The 18,056-nt window shown below is 39.5% G+C and overlaps 1 protein-coding gene across 4 annotated transcripts in view; it reads right to left on the reverse strand.

The window, feature by feature from the left end:
• Positions 1 to 18,056, reverse strand: part of MTHFD1L (methylenetetrahydrofolate dehydrogenase (NADP+ dependent) 1 like) — a 158,688-nt gene that overhangs the window by 116,005 nt on the left and 24,627 nt on the right. For all 4 annotated transcript variants that reach the window (XM_068938738.1, XM_068938739.1, XM_068938736.1 and 1 more), the window contains exons 10-14: positions 17,748 to 17,845; positions 13,488 to 13,661; positions 5,603 to 5,739; positions 4,262 to 4,308; positions 801 to 908 (exon numbers count right to left, since the gene is read on the reverse strand). In XM_068938738.1, coding sequence (XP_068794839.1) covers positions 801 to 908; positions 4,262 to 4,308; positions 5,603 to 5,739; positions 13,488 to 13,661; positions 17,748 to 17,845 — 564 coding nt within the window. The remainder of the gene's footprint in view (positions 1 to 800; positions 909 to 4,261; positions 4,309 to 5,602; positions 5,740 to 13,487; positions 13,662 to 17,747; positions 17,846 to 18,056) is intronic.

The raw sequence follows: 18,056 nt of genomic DNA on the forward strand, positions 1-18,056 counted from the left end.
TAACTGTCTAAGTTGTGGACTTCTGGTTAGCTATTTAAAAAATAATTTTGAGAAGGTTGGTAGGCTTTCAGTAATGATTTAGCAATCTAAATTCAATTACTATCAGAATTATTGTTTCAATATGTCCCACAGAAAAAAATTAAGTATTTCTGAAATTGGGATCGTCTTTAAACCTTTAACCAATTTAACCAAATTTTAATCAATTATAGTATTCAGACTACCGTTGCTGTTTGCAAGCCGGCTTAAATGCATGTTTGTGTCCTACTAAGTAAAGAGGACAAGATAGCCCTTCCCACTTTTATCACAGCAGGCAAAAAAACATGCTTTTTCCCCTCCCTTCTCCCTCCAAAGATGCAAGTTGTATTTGTGTTAAGGTCACAACAACCTTAGTGGAAGGAGGAGAATCTCATTTATTTTCCTCACAGCCTCCTCTTCTTAGGGTACATCACACCCAAGAATACATCATAAGACTAACTTTTAGCTTTAAAAGAAGTTTACAAATTATTAAGAACTACAAGATTTGTACGGAGAGATAACATCTTTTATTAGACTACTTAGTACAGTTTGACAGCCTTGTGAACAATTGTTGACAAGTTTTTGGTCTTAAAAGAAGGTATGTAACAGAAAAATATATCCTATAAGCATAATTTCCCAGCAGAACATAGAATGGCCCTAGCAACAGTTTATGTTCTCATGGTGAAAACATAAATAGATAATCAAATTAGTTTACTTTGAAATACAATTCTATAGAAAAACTGAAAAGAAAAAACATCATGTGGATATTAGAAAATAATTCTCACCTTATCAGATTGAGTATTTTCATGCAAGATCCTAGCATCAATGGCAGCAGCCAGCAAATTATTTGCAGCAGTTATAGCATGAATATCTCCAGTCAAATGAAGATTGAACTATAGGGTGAAAGGAACAAAAAAAAAGTTTTAAGAAACTGTTTAACTCAATCTGTTAATCTCGGACAGAATAATGCAAACAGCTCAGATTAACCACCTATCAGTGTAGATAAAGTATCATTAGGGCTGAAAATACACCGAGCTATACGAAAGACATGTTTTCACATGAGCAGGTGGTAAACTACCCAAACAAAGCCAAAGAGGTCTTTATTCGTTGCTAAATGAACCAAGAGTAGAAAGCCTAGGGCTATGGTTCCACGTCATTAATACTAAATCAGTCCAAATCAGCAGTACAAATTTGACCTGGCTCAGATGTGCAGATTTCTGTTGAATCTCCCAGAGTGCACAGTTTGTGCTGGCTTTATGCTTTTACATCAGCTTTCTCCTAGCCAAAAGAGAAAAGCCCGTGCCTGATCAGGCATGAATTTTGCTGATACAAAGTTTGCTCATCAACATTTTGCGGAAAAATCTGAAATCAGCAGCACTAGATTGGATTAGGATGCTCATGACATAGACATTGTGTTTTTTATCTGGCCAAGGAGACAGAAAGTCAACTTTCATTGCACTGTGGTACCGACAGCCTGGAGGCAAGTAGTCACAACTAATCCAAGCCCCGGACTGTAATCATACCAAAGTGCAAGGGAGGATCAAAATTGCAACTAATTGCTACATTAGTTCTCTGTTCAGAGCAGCTGTGCACTTCCAGAGCGCTACCTCGCTAGTTCAGATTGTAAAATGGTTTTGGTGAGCTCTAAATTAGATTCTTTTTGAATGAAACCAAATTGCAAGATCTGCATGAGGTACACGATTAATCCGCTTCAGTCTTGACACCACGTCCTCCAGCATCTACAACACATACGTATGCCAACACAACGCTCTGAAACCAATGAGTACCCTATCATACCTCCATGCGGAGATTGGCACACAGTACTAGTTTCTTCCCCTCCCTGAAAGCAGCTGGGTGAAGGCTGAGGAAAGGGAAGCAGTGCTACATGCACCACTTTGGACCCTATCCCTAGATGCACAAATGGGATGACACCCCTACAACGTCCTTCCCTATCTCTCCTTCCCTTTCCCTAAAGCTCTAGGTGGTGTTAGTATTCCCCTCTCCCCAGCCCCCTAAATAAAATACCTTTTGTCCACCTAGAAATTACGGGGCGTATCAGGAACCAAATCTTGCTGTTGTTTGGATGCTTTTCCTTACCCATTTTTGATTAGCTAAAAGTTTCCCTCCCAGTCAGATTTTTGGGCACTGCCTAAAGCGACATCCCTTCTTCCCTTGTTCCTGTTTAGGGGTAGGAGGGCAGGGATTCAGGGCGGGGAGCTTGGGCCACCCAAGAGCTGATGGCTCATCATGAGGTTGGCAGGGTGCAGTATCTCTGAAGGGCTCTCTGCCAGTCAAAAGTTCAGACAGCAAGGCAGAAGGATCAGTTCATCTGAAAGCTGAAAAGGACAGGAGAGAATAAAGGACAGAAGCTCTTGTCTCACTGGGGAAAAAAGGAGGGAAAAATCTTCCTTGGCAGGAAGGTTTGTTTTCTTCCTTCTGGGCCTTATCAGACAGCTCAGCCCCTCAAGATCTTATCACTCTTCTGGGTAGCTTGCATAGGCCTTATGCTTTCTGCCTTCTCACCCCCACCATTTCTTAATGGTTTAGAAAGATTTACTGCATCCCCCTTTCTCTCATGAGTGATATGGTACTACCAGTCATCAGCCTGCTCCTGAGCCCTGGGCACGCTCACAGCCCGCTACAAAAAAGATGCAGGTCCTGTCCTGGGTGATCCTGTTGATGTCTCCCATATGCATCACCCAAAGGCGGAGAAGAGCTCCAGAAGCTTTGATCACAGCTTCGCTCCTGTGCCACACACCAAATCGCTTGCCCATATGAAACTGACTCAGCTGCCGACGAGCGGGAATCGGGGTCACAAGGCTCTGCAGGACAATACTGGCCGCTAGAACAAAGTCCAGCCTCCCCAAACCACCTGCCAACGTTGCTGTCGTGACACCAGCTCATGGCACTGGGTCGCAGCCAGGGCCCCTGCTCTGCTCTGTATCCACCACTGGTCATCCCAAAGACTAGGTGGTCCCAGCTCATCTTCCTAGCCCAGAAACTTGAGGGCAAAGCAGTTGTGGCGGGGAAAACTCACAGAAGGTCACTGTATGAAATGCGTGTGCATTTCCAAATAAGCACTGTGAATATACACATAGGCAAACACATAGGCTTAACTGTACTGTCTTCCTTTGCCCCTCCATCCAGAAAACCTGCTTGCATTTTAATCTTTGGAAATCAAAACAAAATCCCACCGTCAACTACAGCAAACTACATCCCTGGGCAAACAGCTACGCATGCTGATGACAAATGAGAGAGGCTAAATGAGACACTCAGTACAGAAAATGACACCAGTCAACCAACAATACTGGACGCAACCTAAATTTCACTTATATCCTTGCTTCAATCGGTTCATAAAATGCATGGATTGCTTAGATTAGACATCTTGAATGCTGTACTAAGGAAGGATGAAGACTTCAGTTAGAATATCACTATTTTCACAGTGAAAGTCTTTTGAAAGCATATACCCATCCACTTTATTTCAAAAGCTAACACATGATTTTTCAGAAATACTCGAAGCCTAGGGATAATACCATCTTCAATAGAAATCTGTTTACATATGGGCAAGGGAAAGTCATAGATTAATTTAAGAAAATAATTCTTTCACTTTGCCAGCACATGTGAAAAGAGCTTTTCGCAGGCAACCTCTTTATTCTATTACCATTTTGGGGCCAAATCATTTTCCTTTTACTTTACTTAGCAAAAGTTCTGGTATTTACCCTTCAAAAATATTTTGGGTCTGTCTCACAATAAGACAAATCACTACCAGAGAAGGGTCAGCCTGGCTAGAAGCAAATCCTTTTCACCACAGCTAGTGACTACTGCTAACAATAAACATTAAATCTGTATCTGAAAAAGAAACTTCTACTGACCAGCCCTGGGTCTCCTTGCCTTTTTCTACTCCACCAAAAAGGTAATGCTTTCTCAAGTCTTTTGCAAAAGATGTGGATATAAAAGGAAATAAATAGCTTTAGTCAGCTCTTTGTCTTTTATCTTATGCATAAATAGTGGGCTTTTTTCTCAGGAAGCACCTGAATGATAGCTGAGATGTTACAAATATATATACTATGTAATGTTTTTGCACCCACATTCCCCAGACTCTAGACTTCACAGGGCAGCGACATGAATATGCCAAGGATCACGTCATCATCACAAATCAAATAGTGCAGCAGCCCCCTTGGGCTGCCACCTCTCCCAGAAAAGGCCCAGTATATGTTATGTTGCCCCCCCCCAGTCAGTCTCTCACCTCCTCCATGGGAATCACTTGAGCGTATCCACCTCCTGCTGCTCCACCTGTGTAAGAAAGCATATGGTCACACCAGATTCTCACCAGTGTGGGGAAAAAAGCCCTTCAGCACACAAAGTAAAACACACAGCTTTGTTGACTCATTTCTTCGTGTTTTAATTTCTATCAGGGAATCAGTCATACAGCCAAATAAAAAGCAGTTACTTAAGCCTTGCTACCTTTCTTACACAGGCAGTAGAAAGGAAATTCTTGAGCAGAAAGGAAAGTCTGCAGCTGATAGCTGGCCCAGGCTTTGGCTAGATAAGGGTTACTCACTGCTCCTGCCCAGATTTTAGGACACGGTCATGCACATGCAGCAGCTGGGAGGAGAGACACTGCAGTCACGAGCAATTACTGCTTTCATACTGCTTCCAAATGAAACCGTCACATCTTTGCCTCAGTGCTCCTTCCCTGATGCCTCCCAACGTACTGTCAAGTAAGTTCACTGTAACCTATACAAAAGTTGAGTGGAGGGATTAAAGCACTCACATGCACCAGTTTCGGCTGAGAAGCACCAAGCACTCGGAGCCTTCCAGCTGAAATCAAACTTGTTAACTTAAACTTCAGCAAAGCAAAGTGGAGCAGATGGGGAGTGCTTGCCCAGTTAGGTACCAATCTCAGATGAGAAATGGCCAAAAAAAAAAAAAAAGTTGTATTACTTCCTATCAACATTAAGAGAGGCTTGAACTCTGGCTGGCTCTCACCCGGCCCTCAGGCCCTTAGAGGATTTCTAGGCGAAAAGTCAGCAGGAGGGACAACTCAGGGAACAGAAAGAAGAGACTCATACCTAGCCAAGTATATGATGCAGATATAGCTGAACCACATACCAACACACCACATCACAACCGTGACTGCCAACTTCCTTGGCTCAATACGGGTGGATTTAGGATTCCTTCTCAGGGAAGAGTTAAATAGCAACATTAAAGAGACATTTTTAGGGTGTCTTCAACTGCGAGTGGGTGGAAGGGTGCATGCTCACATAGAAAACTTCCTGGCTAACTTATCCTGATGCCTTTCATAATGTGTAGGTTTTATGGGTATTATCAGTATACACAAGAACACAAACATACACATGAACCTTGGATGGGAAGATGTGTGCAAGAAACCTTTAAGCATTAGGTATACACTTATCAAAAATACAAGATAGTAGATAGATTCAGACAGAGAAGACAGATTCAGGCAACCCCCTGAGTCAGTGAAGTAACTAAGGAATTAGAAAAATAAACACATAAAAAACAAAAAGAAAATGCAGTATATCCTTTTAACCTGAGAGAAGTCATACAGTTTGCAAATTTTAGGTACCTTTAACTCCAAAAGTAGGTCCTTGGGAAGGTTGTCTCAGACAGGCGAAGGAATTAATGTTAAGGTGTGCTGTAAGAGCCTGGACAAGACCAACTGTAACTGTGCTTTTCCCCTCTCCTAGAGGTGTAGGAGTTATTCTATCAAAACAAGAAAAAAAGATTAATCAGATAGATTCTGTGCTGATGTCAGCCTGGCTAAGGATATCAGAACTTACGGCTTTTGATTTCAACGAAAAATATTTGTATAACAAATTTCAATAAGATTACTCTATCTCCACAGAAATACTGCCACAATGTTATCCCCTAGCTCAAGCTGGAATGCTAATATACATGTGTCTTCTATTTAAGTAATTTAGTATGATAAGCAGAAAAAGAGAAGATTACTTTGGCAAAAGTTCTAAACAGAATATATTGAATTTAGGCCTTTTCATTACAGCACAAAAGTTTTACCGATTTCATTAGCAAACCATCCATCAAAATCCTCTGAGCATGTATTAATGTTTTTGTGTGGCAATGCATGGGATGTTTTATTCCCACTGCTCAAACTATGAATGAAATAATAACATACTTTAAATCAAAGAACAGATGCTTTTGTTTGCAAAGCTCAACTATCCTTTCTCTAACTCCCATGTCATCATAACCCTCAGCAACTGATTTTTCAATAAAACAGGACACAAAAGTCACTATACTCAATTGAACATCATGTATTTTGCATTTACGTTTCTTGATGTTTTTGCAGATCTAAGGCCCAGGATGGACAATTACTCTCTCAGTCTGATCTCCCACACAACAGCTCAAAACCTTCATGCTATGGATTCCCATGTCCCCTCCAAAGAAACTGCGACTGAACCAGGACAGTATTATAGAAAGACAACCAACCTCAATACAAAGGCTCTTATCTTTGTTTCTCACTATTTACCTTTAATGAAGGAACAATGATGGCTGACTGCATCAGCCCCTTCCCCACCTCTGCTCCGGGCAATGTGTAAAGCAGGGAGCACTTCCACTCGATGGGAAAGGAATACTGCACACTGGATAGTAAAAAAAACCCAAACCAACCAGACCAAAAAAAAAAAAAAAAAACTCCAAACACCCCCAAAACAACAACAACAAAACACAAAGAGAAAAACCTCTCTTAACCTGTCCCTCAGTTTCTGAGCAACTCTGAATTATTTTTTCTGATAAATGCAGCTTTGGGATGTGCTGTTCCCTCAGCGTGAGCGCATGGCCTTCATTAGCAAAAGAGCAGGCTCTACAGACACTGCCTTCTTAATCTGTAAAGGACTCTGTGAATGAAAGACACCTTAGCTTAAATGATGTCCTTCCTACTTTCAAGGTCATCACATTTGTTTATGATCCATGTTTAAAAAAAAAAAAAGTATGAGCATGTCTTGTGCAGAAAGTCTCCAAAATGCATTTAAATGATTCATTTGAGGCGCTTCTTTCTCCAATTCGCAAAAGAAAGCCCAGTCCTTTTTCACTCACACAACCCCTACACAAGCCTTCAGTTTTACTTTTTGGCAAAGCTTAACCGTTTCTACCTTCTCTGTCTTCACTACCTGCAGTGAAGTTAAGTACCTTACTTAGCCAAGGTGACATTAAGAACTAATAATCATTCCCAAGGAAATACAAGCATACATACACACTCTAGTGAAGAGGAATCCTTATTCTATGACTGCTTCAAGACTTGAACTAAAACATCTAACTCTAATTAGAAACATTTCCTTTCCCAACTAGCAGTTTTCCAAGGAATTGCTGTCCTCAGGTCACAATACAAATAGCATAAAAATGTTAGTAAAATTGCTCAGTGCAAGGAGACATCTCCATAGCCTCATTGCCTTTAACATAGTCTGGTTCAGTTAGTTTACAGACTGACACAAGCCTTCCTTTGTCCCACAAATTAAATATGCATGAAAATATTAACTTGTCACAAATCTACTGATGTATCTCATCAATCACATTTGTCCAAAACAATTTGGGCATCAGAGGCAAGCCTAATTAAGAATTTAAGTAGAAGGTATTTTCCTGTTTGGAAAAGTAATGTTTTAAGTCAAGTCTCAACGAAATCTATGGCATTTTAATATGCTTCTAAGAGATTCCCTGAACTGAGACTCTTTAGAAATAGTATTTTGTCTACTGATAGCTTTGAACTGCGCTTAAATAACCACATAGCATTTGGGTTATGTATGGGCATTTCCCTTTAGTCATTTTTTTCCCACGTCTGTAACAGCATCATGTTTGCCAACGATCAGATTTGAAAGTGCAATTAATAACTGAGTCTCCAGACTATTTTGAAAGAGAGCCTTCCTAGAATTGCAATCTGTTAACTTAACAAGAGAATTCACTTGCTGCTAGATGATTCCTCTCCCCCCCCGGCACACTCTCCAAATCATGTGCCAATAGAAAAAAAACAAGGTTTTGCGCACTGTAACCCAGACTTAGTGAATATCCTAAGGGAGTTTGCTTAAGCAGAGTTAGGTCTCAGTTAGGTCAGATTAGGGCTGAGTTTACAAGCACATAATTGTTTGTGATAGTGAAGCTGCAGTGTAGGCAGAACCTTGACTTACACAAATCCCCCTGGCTTCAGATATCTATATTTTTAAGGTATTCCTCAGATTGTTCATTTTAACCTGTTTTCTCGCTTCTGAGAAACCCTGTGACTTTTAGCTCTCTTGGACTAGAGTTACGCAGGCGAATTTCTAGAGGCTGAAAATGCCTAAAAGGCAGCTGTGATGGAGGAAGAAAACCAAGAACCAAACCTCCATTAATGCTTTACAGCACTTGGGTGAAGCGCTTTCCTATGAAAAGCTGTCCATCACAGTAGGGAGGAATAGGCACAAGCCCCTGGGAAGCCTAAAACAACCTAACTTTTTCATTCTCTTCCCACCTAACACACAACCAACAAAACATGAGGAGTCCAGCAAGTCACACTATTCAGCAAAGCCAGATTCATCTAGGCAATTGATTTACCTAACCGTAAGTTCTCATCTAACGTGAGAAGACCCATTAGGACAACCCTATTCTGAGAGGTTCAGCAGTGGCCTAGAGTCTACAGGATAAACCTTAAAAACTGTGCACTAGTTTAACAGTTTCAATAGATACTGGAGTCTCTATTTTAAATATCAGTCAAAAATAAAAAGCCAAACTTAAAGCCAGTTTCTATTCTAATAATTTCAAGCTTACTTTACATTCTTTCCCTTTTGCATCTGGCCTACTTTGATCAGCTTTTATATATAAAATAATCCATCTAAGCTTTTGTGTAGCCATTAGCTGTTATTACTGGCTATACTTTTTTTGCTGGCTGTACTACTGAGCATACACACTTGCAACTTCTGCCGCCAGCAACTGCCAATGGCTAACTTTAGCTCAGTTGCGCACTTTTAGATAGGTATGCAATGCTGTGTTCTGACCTCATGCAAATCTAGAAAAAAAACCCTTTAAAGTACATTAAATCTTAATGAACTTCAAGAGCCTTTGCATACATTTGCATTCTTCCTCATATTCCTTTAACATGTTTTCAGTCTAAACACAGAAATCCCCCAGTTCTTCTCCTCCTTAAAACTTCTTATTCTGCCACCTACCAAGCAGTCATTAGCTCCCTGGCAAAGTAAGTTTTCCATAACATGGGAAAGCCTTCTCTCTTTACGCATATCAAAACAAAGCTAAGATATGCAGACTTTTTGTTTGTTTGTTATACATCACAGGAGCTTACAGTGGAGCTATTTCTGCAGGAAAGCTACATGAGGTCTGACAAAGGAAAAATAAACTAGCAGTGAGATGATACACTGCACCAGCTGTAACCTCCTCACAGTTACTGTAGCTGTTATGAATCCAGCAAGAACTGTAGTGCTTATGTGACTGTTCTTTTCCTTCAGTTTCCTATATTTAACTTGTCAGTATTGGCAAATTTTAAAGACTGTAATGAGTTCACCATTCCTGCAATCCGTATGTAAACCTGCACTCTCGCCACTGAGGAAGAGAAGCTCTCATAAATGACAACCTCACCTAAATTATCCCCCTTTCAAGATTACAACTGCCTGAATTTTCTTTCTGAGTACAAGAAAAAAGCATCTTTCCATTTCTGTCACAAGACCTCACCGAGGTTAGGTTATGACGACATTGCAGTGGCATCCTCAAAAAGGCACCTTAAACTTCTGGATACGAAAGCACAGTGATCACTATGAAATTAAAATGACTGAACAAAGCCAGTGGCAGGCTTAAGAACCCACAGCTACAAACTGTTAAAGGGTGATAAAGACCTAACCAATATAATTCCAGTGAGTAGCTATACAGCTGTATAATGCATATATGACAAACTGCCTCAGCAAAGACTTTGCTTTGGACTGTCAGAAGTTTCAGTGCATCAGCTTTTCATTCATTCCTCCTTATAATCTCTCTCTTCTTGTGTCTGCCCTTTTTATTTTCATTTAAGCACCTGAAAGGCCAATAAATACAATGAACAAATACAGTCAAACATTTATCCAATACAAGTAATCTGCAATCTGAAAATTCCATCCCTAAAATAAGACATTAACCATCCTACAGCCTGTACAAGCAGTAGACCAGTATTTATTACTGTGCATTTTTATCTCACCAAAATAGTTTAAATACATATTATTATTTTGGTTCTACTCCGTAGTTCATCACAAAGCAACCTATTACTGTTAGGAAAGAAGTATGATTTTAAGTCTTCTAGCATTTAAAAAGCAACACAATTGTAGCAAAAAGAAGCATTAAATTTCATAGTTTTTCCATATTCTATTACTCCTCAGGGTTTACCTCATCTCATCCATCTTCTTGCATTTTTGAAGTGAAGAAGTTACTTAAATTAACTGATAAAAGCCAGAGCACTGGAACATTTAAAAACAAAGTAATGGAACATACAAAAAGCCTAACAAATTTTAGATGTCGGTTTCATACTGTGTTGCCCACTATGCTATCTAGGTGCTTGATTAAGTTAACCCAGTGTACTAAACTTAGTTACTACGTCATTCACAGGAATTCTTCATTTGCATGCTCTTAGTTTGCTGTGAATCGGAGGCAGTTTGAGATAACATATCCTTCAATAGAACTTTAACATATTAAGAGCACGCACACAGGCAGCTGATGCACAAGAACTAATTACTTCATGATAAATTCTGGGTCTGACCCCAGGGTGTCTTGACATGAGCCATCAAATAAGATAGAAAAAAAAAAAAAAAAAGAAAAAAGGAAAAGAAAAGAGTAGAAAAACATGCTTTTCCTCACAGAATAAAGTGGAAAAGTTATTAGGAAACTAAGTCTTCATTTGTGTGACTATTTTTGAGTGATATTATGTGTTAATCAAATTGCAGTTTTTCAGCACACAACGCACATATTAGATAAGGCATTTAGCTGTGCCTGGGTGCATTCAGAAGCCGTGCCCAGGTTCATTCAGACTGTGCAAATAAGACTTCCCAATTAGTAGCAACTTTTTAAAAAGTCATAAATGCAGCTATCCTTAGATATACAAAGGTACATACTGGTTCCTGTTTGCCATTCAGAAGAACAACTAGGGAATCTCTAGCACATCAGGAGTAAACTAGAAGATGAGAATTTGCACCAAATATTCATAATTCCAACCCATTATGAAATAGTTATGCTTGACTGTGGAATTTTAGGCTGCTGCCTGCATCATGGATAGATGATGGAGATCCTACAACTTACAGAATACACACACATGCATACTTACTGTTAGCCTTGCTCATGGAAATTAACTTTCACATCAGATCAAGTACCCAGAAGCAAAAGCGTAAGCCTTGAAGTTTCTCAAAGTTCTAAAAATTTATTCTAAAGACCTATGCTGCAACCTTCTAAAAGAGTTTCTAAATATCTTCGTTTAGTTTGTGCAAACATAATCCAAAGGGTAGGTTTGGGCTGAGTTGCCTTGGCAAAGAGAAGATGAAGCAGGCAACTTAGGATATTATTTCTTTCTCTAATTTCTGCACTTGAGTGGTATTCAGTCATCATCGTACTGAGCATTTCCTCATGAGATTCAGTGCACCAATTTTCTTAAAATCACTTCTGTTACAATCAGCCCAGCAAATGAGAACAAGCTGAGAACACAAATACAAATTATGTATTTTTTTATTTATATAACATTTCAAAGTCAATCTTAGAACCCTCTCAGAAGAGAAAGGTCCCAGTGTTGTAGTCATCTTTCCCAAGCCCTCCAGGCTAACCCTTCTGTGGTAGACTGGTATTGGACTCACTGTGTGAGATGCAATGACTTGGAGAAGTTACAAGTAGTAACGTATTCCATAATAAAATTATAGTGGTACCAAAACCAGCTGTTTATTTCTGCAACACTGTTCACTCTTCATACACAGCATATAAACTTATGAAGACACAATTTTCTATTCCCTCCCAGTTGTTCACCTCGCTAGTCAAAAATCTGCCCTTTCTTCCTCATGTATGCAGATTTCTGTTTCTGTGCCCACAAAGCAGCTTTCATAGAACTTCATGAGATACTGCCCTTGAAAGAGATGAGTGGGAGACATGAAAAGGTGTGAAAAAACAGAAAAACTGGTGCTCAGAATCCAACACAAGCAAAATTCATCTGAATGGAGTTTTGCCTTATGCTATCCCCCATCTCCAGGGATCTTTAAATAGCCTCTGCTTACGTGAGACTCCGTTGCTAGGGAAGCCTGGTACAGCTTACAACATTGTGCCTAATTGATGTAGTTGACAACATGAGCCTGAAAGTACATGGTAGCTGCTTTCTTCCTCAAACTCTATAAAATGCTGAATCTACTTTTCTTTTTTTAATAAAAGAAAACACAAAATAAAACCTTACTAAAGGAAACCAGGCTGAACGAGCTATTATTTTCTTCTCCTAAACAACTGTTCTGCATTCCTGCGGGAGCATCTTTATAATTCTATAGCGTTATCTTTGAAGATAGCTTCACAACTTGTCTGCCTCAGCTTTCTAACTAACATCTGCTAACCCAGGTCTAACCGAGGTCTCTCAATGTGCAACGGCTCCATCTCAGATAACGCCAGAAATCCACATTTTCCCCACGTGAAGGTACTAAAACAAACAGTTTGCAGAAAGCTATCCGACTGAGGAACTGGCAGAGCAAGACAGTTGAGATCAGCCTTCTCCTTTTAGATAAGTCCCAAACGACGTTTTAGATCTGACTGGTCCTATTTACAAGGAAACAACTATATAGGTTATTTTGGAACATAAGGTACACACTGCAATTAAAATATTAATGAAACCCTTCACGTATCTGTTCATAATAAGAAATTTCCACTTTGCAAACCAGATACATGAAAAAATAATTGTGTTACTGACTGCAGAAAAAATTGCTATTCAGAAGTGAAGCACATAATTCTTGTTGAGCATAGCATATTCTATAATCGTGGGAACAGCGAGCAGGATAAGCCTGCCTGGAGACATGTCTACATTTCAGAGAAAAAACATGGTTTACTTAACTATGTAATTTGTTCTTCAATAAAAAAAGTATTTATTATTAATATCAACAGATTATCATGTAGCTTCTGCTAAGGTTTGTTTATAAATGGCCACAACGCACACGGGCTTAAATATTCAAGTTAAACATTTTAAATTCCAATAAAACAATAGAAGAAGGCCACACAGCTAAAGACAACATGTAAGAGGCTTAGAACAAAATATCTTCCACAAATTTACTTAACTTCTGTAATAACACTTGCTTTGGAAGACAGGTTGTGTTACTTCAGAAAAGAAATAATGTCAACAACTGCCCACTTTCAGAATAGAGTGACATACAACACAAAGCATTCAGGTTTTTATTTGTGTAGTATATTAAGAAGAAACAAGCTGTGCGTTTATCTTACTGTGAGTGGAAAGGGTGTACATTAATCACATTACTGCGCATTCTTACCCAGCAACTAGAACATATTTTCCATCTGGTTGATCCTTTAACCTTTCCAACAGGGACAAACGTACTTTGGCTTTGGTTTGGCCATAGATTTCAATTTCATCTGTAAGCAATCCTATCTCCTTGGCAAGTACATCAACAGCTTTTGGACTCTGAGCTCGGGAAATCTCAATATCACTGGAAAAGAAAACAAAGAGGAGCCAGGAGATTTCTCTCAGCTTAGGTGGTCGACGACAGAGCACAAAACAACAGCAAACACTCCAACAATGAGGTTACTGTAATCAGTTTTCAATCCTCTCTCACATTTTATTAACCAAGTCTAAATACTAGCTGACACCTAATATAATATTGAAAATCACAGGCAATGTTTGTTAATTGTTATAATTTCATAGAGTTCTCTTGTTTAATCAGATTCCAAATATTACGTAATTCTTTCATATCAAGCTAGGGACATGTCTGTTGGATGTTCAAGCGTGTCCCACTGGAATGCATCTTTCTGGCTTTGTTTTTCTCCTCCTCTCTCCCAGGATATTTCAGCACATAACACTTTACTAAAAAGCACATACATTCCTTGGCCAACACTCACATAAACAAGTCAGCTAAACACGATACTTGCATATTTAGCTCCTTTCATCAGAGGACGCAGCAAAGCAAGCTAAGCCTCGCTACTCCCCCAAGAGGCAATGAGAGGAAACAAGCAAAGCATGTGAAGATCAATTCATGCTCTTCTGAAACATAGCTAAGCTGAAAACGGCCACACAGCAGGAGTTTAACGTACAGGGCTCGGGCCAAAGTCCATCTAGTTTATAAACTATTTCCAAAAATGACTGAAAGTGGAAGCCTAGGCAAGAGTAAAAGCGTGGAGCAAGCACACAGCAATTCCTTGCCATCATACTGCCCCAGCCTATAACACCCTTAGCTCTGGCATTTCCTGATCTAGACCTGGAGACTTTGGATTTAAAAGGCCTTTAAGGATTTCTCTTCTGTGAGGTTGACTCAGTTGCTCCTGGAGCCCATATAAGCTTTGGGCAATGGCAAGATCTGACAGCAATAAGTTTCACAGCTCAGCCACACAGGATGCAAGAAGTTACCTCCTTTCACTTTGAACTGCTCACGCTACCAAAAAACAGGTTAAAAAAATTAACAAGAGATCAATTGTTTTCAGTCTATCCAGGCTAAATTTCTTCCTGCAGTTGCAGTTGATTACGATATTTTTAAGACAGAATCTGGCAATGGCATCAAAGCTAACGCCCTGCACTTTTTCAGAGTCTGCAAGACCTCAAATATCCACAGATGAATACAGAACTACTGCCAAATCTCAACTCCAGGTGTTAACTTCAGCTGTTTTGCATCCACCACCAAATGATCAGGTTGTGCCAACTTAATTGCTTGCAATTCTTTGAAGATATCCTAAACTGGATCATTGTTCAATTCTAATCCAGAAGGTACTTCTCCCGCTCACACACCACGCAGCAGCTAAGTGAACCCCAGAAATCATCCATCCTAACACTGGCAAAACCCAGCACTAGAAGGCAAGAAGCTACTGCTCCATGGCACTTCAAAAGCTGGGCTGCAGACCATTTTGTTGTGTTCACTTCTACTAATCTGGAATCTGATTACTTTCAAAGACATACTTTCAATCACATCCTCTTGCATAAAGTGATATAGTTGCACCTTTCTTATGCCTTACTTCCAACATAACTAGGTAAAAAAATGTTATCAAGAACATAAGATGCAGTGGCTTACAAACATCTCACGATAAAGATTATTTAAGCTATTTAAAGTTTTTATTGAGAACTCTGTCTATAAAAACAGCTCAAGTCCCAGAGAAATACTGGTAAAATGATGACAGTGTAGTCTCATAAGGACTTAAGCAAGACAAAATTTGTAGGGTGACCTAATCTCTTATTAAGACAATTGATATATTGCGGGCGGTGAGGAGGGGACCTACAGCTTCGAATGCCAGAAAGTTTGTCTGCCTTCCTCCCTGCTCCCTACCAATCATATCAATCTATTTAATAAAAGATAAAATCTCGGGACAGACTCTCAAGACCCTCTGCAGTAAGTGGGTGGATGGTCCTTTTGCCCCACCTCTCCAGCCACAAATGCCTCCCTCACAGAGTTTCCTTCCGAAGGAAACTATCGTGCTTCTTCCATCCTGCACATGCCACTACCAGCAAAAAGTGGAACAAGCAAAACTGACCTAGCTGTACGTTTATGAATAAGTTAACAGGTAGAGGATTTCTAGATCAATTACAAACATTTTTAGGAGTCAGATAAAATTGATAGTGGATGCTACAGCTCTTCCTGGCTAAGACCATGGCTGCCATCACTTCCTCACTTGAAGGTATCTTACGAGCCTTCAAGGCAAATACATTTTCAACAAAACAGAAACCCTTTAACAACAGATTACACATTGACAATTGAATTAAGTTAGTTGTAGTCTGTCCCTACTTCCAAATACTAACCACATGGTGAGACCATCATTTAACAAGTTGATGAAAGGTGTGATTCCACAACAAATTCGCATTTATGCCTTAAATACTAATGACGCTAAACAATATACACGAAATGTTTATGTCTAGTAAATTATTTCAGGTAAAAAGTATTTTCTAAACAATACGAAATTACAGGTTTGATATTAACCAACATTTAGAAGCCTGCATTTGTACCTAGATGTTTTAGTTTGGCAAATAAAATATTTTCTATATTGGAAATATTAGAATTATGTAATAAATTATGTTATTCAATATTAAGTTGAAAAAGTGTAACACTGGTTATTGTGCCTGAACAAGAATTGCTAAAACAAAAATTCATGTGGATTTTTTGAGTGTGCTGGAATTTTGTTACTGTGTATTTCTAAGGAAATCCTCAGCTCCTTTCCAATATCTTTGGAAATGACTACAATTAACACCCAGAGCTCGTAGAAACCAAAAGGCTAATGTTCCTAGTTAGAGTGCTTGAGCAGCTTTCCCTCATTTTAAATGAGGAAAACATCTGCTTCCATACGAAGTTGTGTAGTATTGTAAGATCATATATTCTTGCAGTACAGTTTCCATCTGATGAGCTACTTTACATTTTAAAGGGGAAAAAATACGGAGCTAGAGTAATCAAAAATGGAAATCCTATTACTGGTTATACTATATACTAGTATATATTAAATATATATTTATGTACTAAACATACACAATACAATGCCTCAGAGGGTTGGGGGTTTTTTTTTTTTCTGAGAGAGAGTTTTTTCCTCCATCACACTCATGATACAATGCATGCTATAATCTACTGCCTAACTATATTATTCGTGGACAGATTTTTTTCCAGGATTTAAGTCTTGCAATGTTATATATTGGCCGAGAAAAAGCCCCCCCCCACCTCACAGAAAATGCTTGTTCTCTGACCATCTAAATTCCAGATTGCCTCCCTAACCCATGAAATTGTTGGTAAGAGGTGCTGAACACTGAATCAGAGCGCTTAAAAAAAAAACACATTTCATTACTGCTTTCCCAAACACAACAGCGGAATCCAGAGGCAGACATACAAATAATCACACCCAAATTTCAAAGCCCTCCTACTTGTCAGAACCTCACTTCAAGCCCTCGTTTTCTCTCTATATTGCCCACAACGATTGATAGCAGCGTCTCTAGCACAGCAAAGAGTTGCGGCTGCTTCAAACATCGGAGCTGTCGTTACACCGGTGACAGCGCAGACCCAGACCCCCGAGGTCCAGACAGGGGCCTTGGCAGGTGAATGAAAGAAACCGATTGAAAACTCTGCTTCTGAGAATAAACACGCTTCCTGCCCTTCAAGTACATGCAGAAACTTGAAAGCCTAATTCAGAAGAAAACATTTGGGCTGAGGGAAGAAAATAAATACAAGACCAAACGCCACTGAAATCACTGAGCCCTGAATCCCCCCACAACTATCTCCCCACGCTAGGCCCTGGCGATTAGGAACATTCTGTATTTTGTATTTCTGTTGCTGTTCCACAAAGCTTCACCTCCCTTCCTCACTGAAACGCCTTCACCTTCCAGTTTTAGGACTTTGTCAAATAAAGCTTGGCCCTCGTGCACATACTGAAAAGAAAAATTGAGAGGAAACACCAGAGCAAGGTCACAACAAGGCATGCAACAAAAAGGCACGCTCTGTACTGTAGTCCCCATACGCAGATGAAAAAGAATCAAGCACAGACATTTTTCACATTCGTTGTCCCATTTAAACACTTGGCTATCTAGCTTTTATTTTTTATTTTTTAAAAAGTATTACCTGGGCACTGGAGAGAGGGGCTGAAGTTTCAAGCAGTGGAGGTCCCACTTCCTGTATTGCTGGGATTGGATCCATCTCTCTGTGGTTTTTACCATGTTCTGTTTTTAAACAAGACAGACAGCACACACCAGCTGCATCATAAATGCTGAACGCTAATTTCAAATGATTCCAAAACTACACTGAAAGAACATTCAGGGCAAAGGCTAACAACAACCAAATTTAAGAGTCTTTTAATTTCACGGTTGTAGAATGAAAGAAAAACATCCATTGCACTATTACGGCAGTATTGTTCATCCAGATTTCAAAAAG

Source organism: Struthio camelus, chromosome 3 (genome assembly GCF_040807025.1).
Source record: "Struthio camelus isolate bStrCam1 chromosome 3, bStrCam1.hap1, whole genome shotgun sequence".
Classification (NCBI taxonomy): Eukaryota; Metazoa; Chordata; class Aves; order Struthioniformes; family Struthionidae; genus Struthio; species Struthio camelus.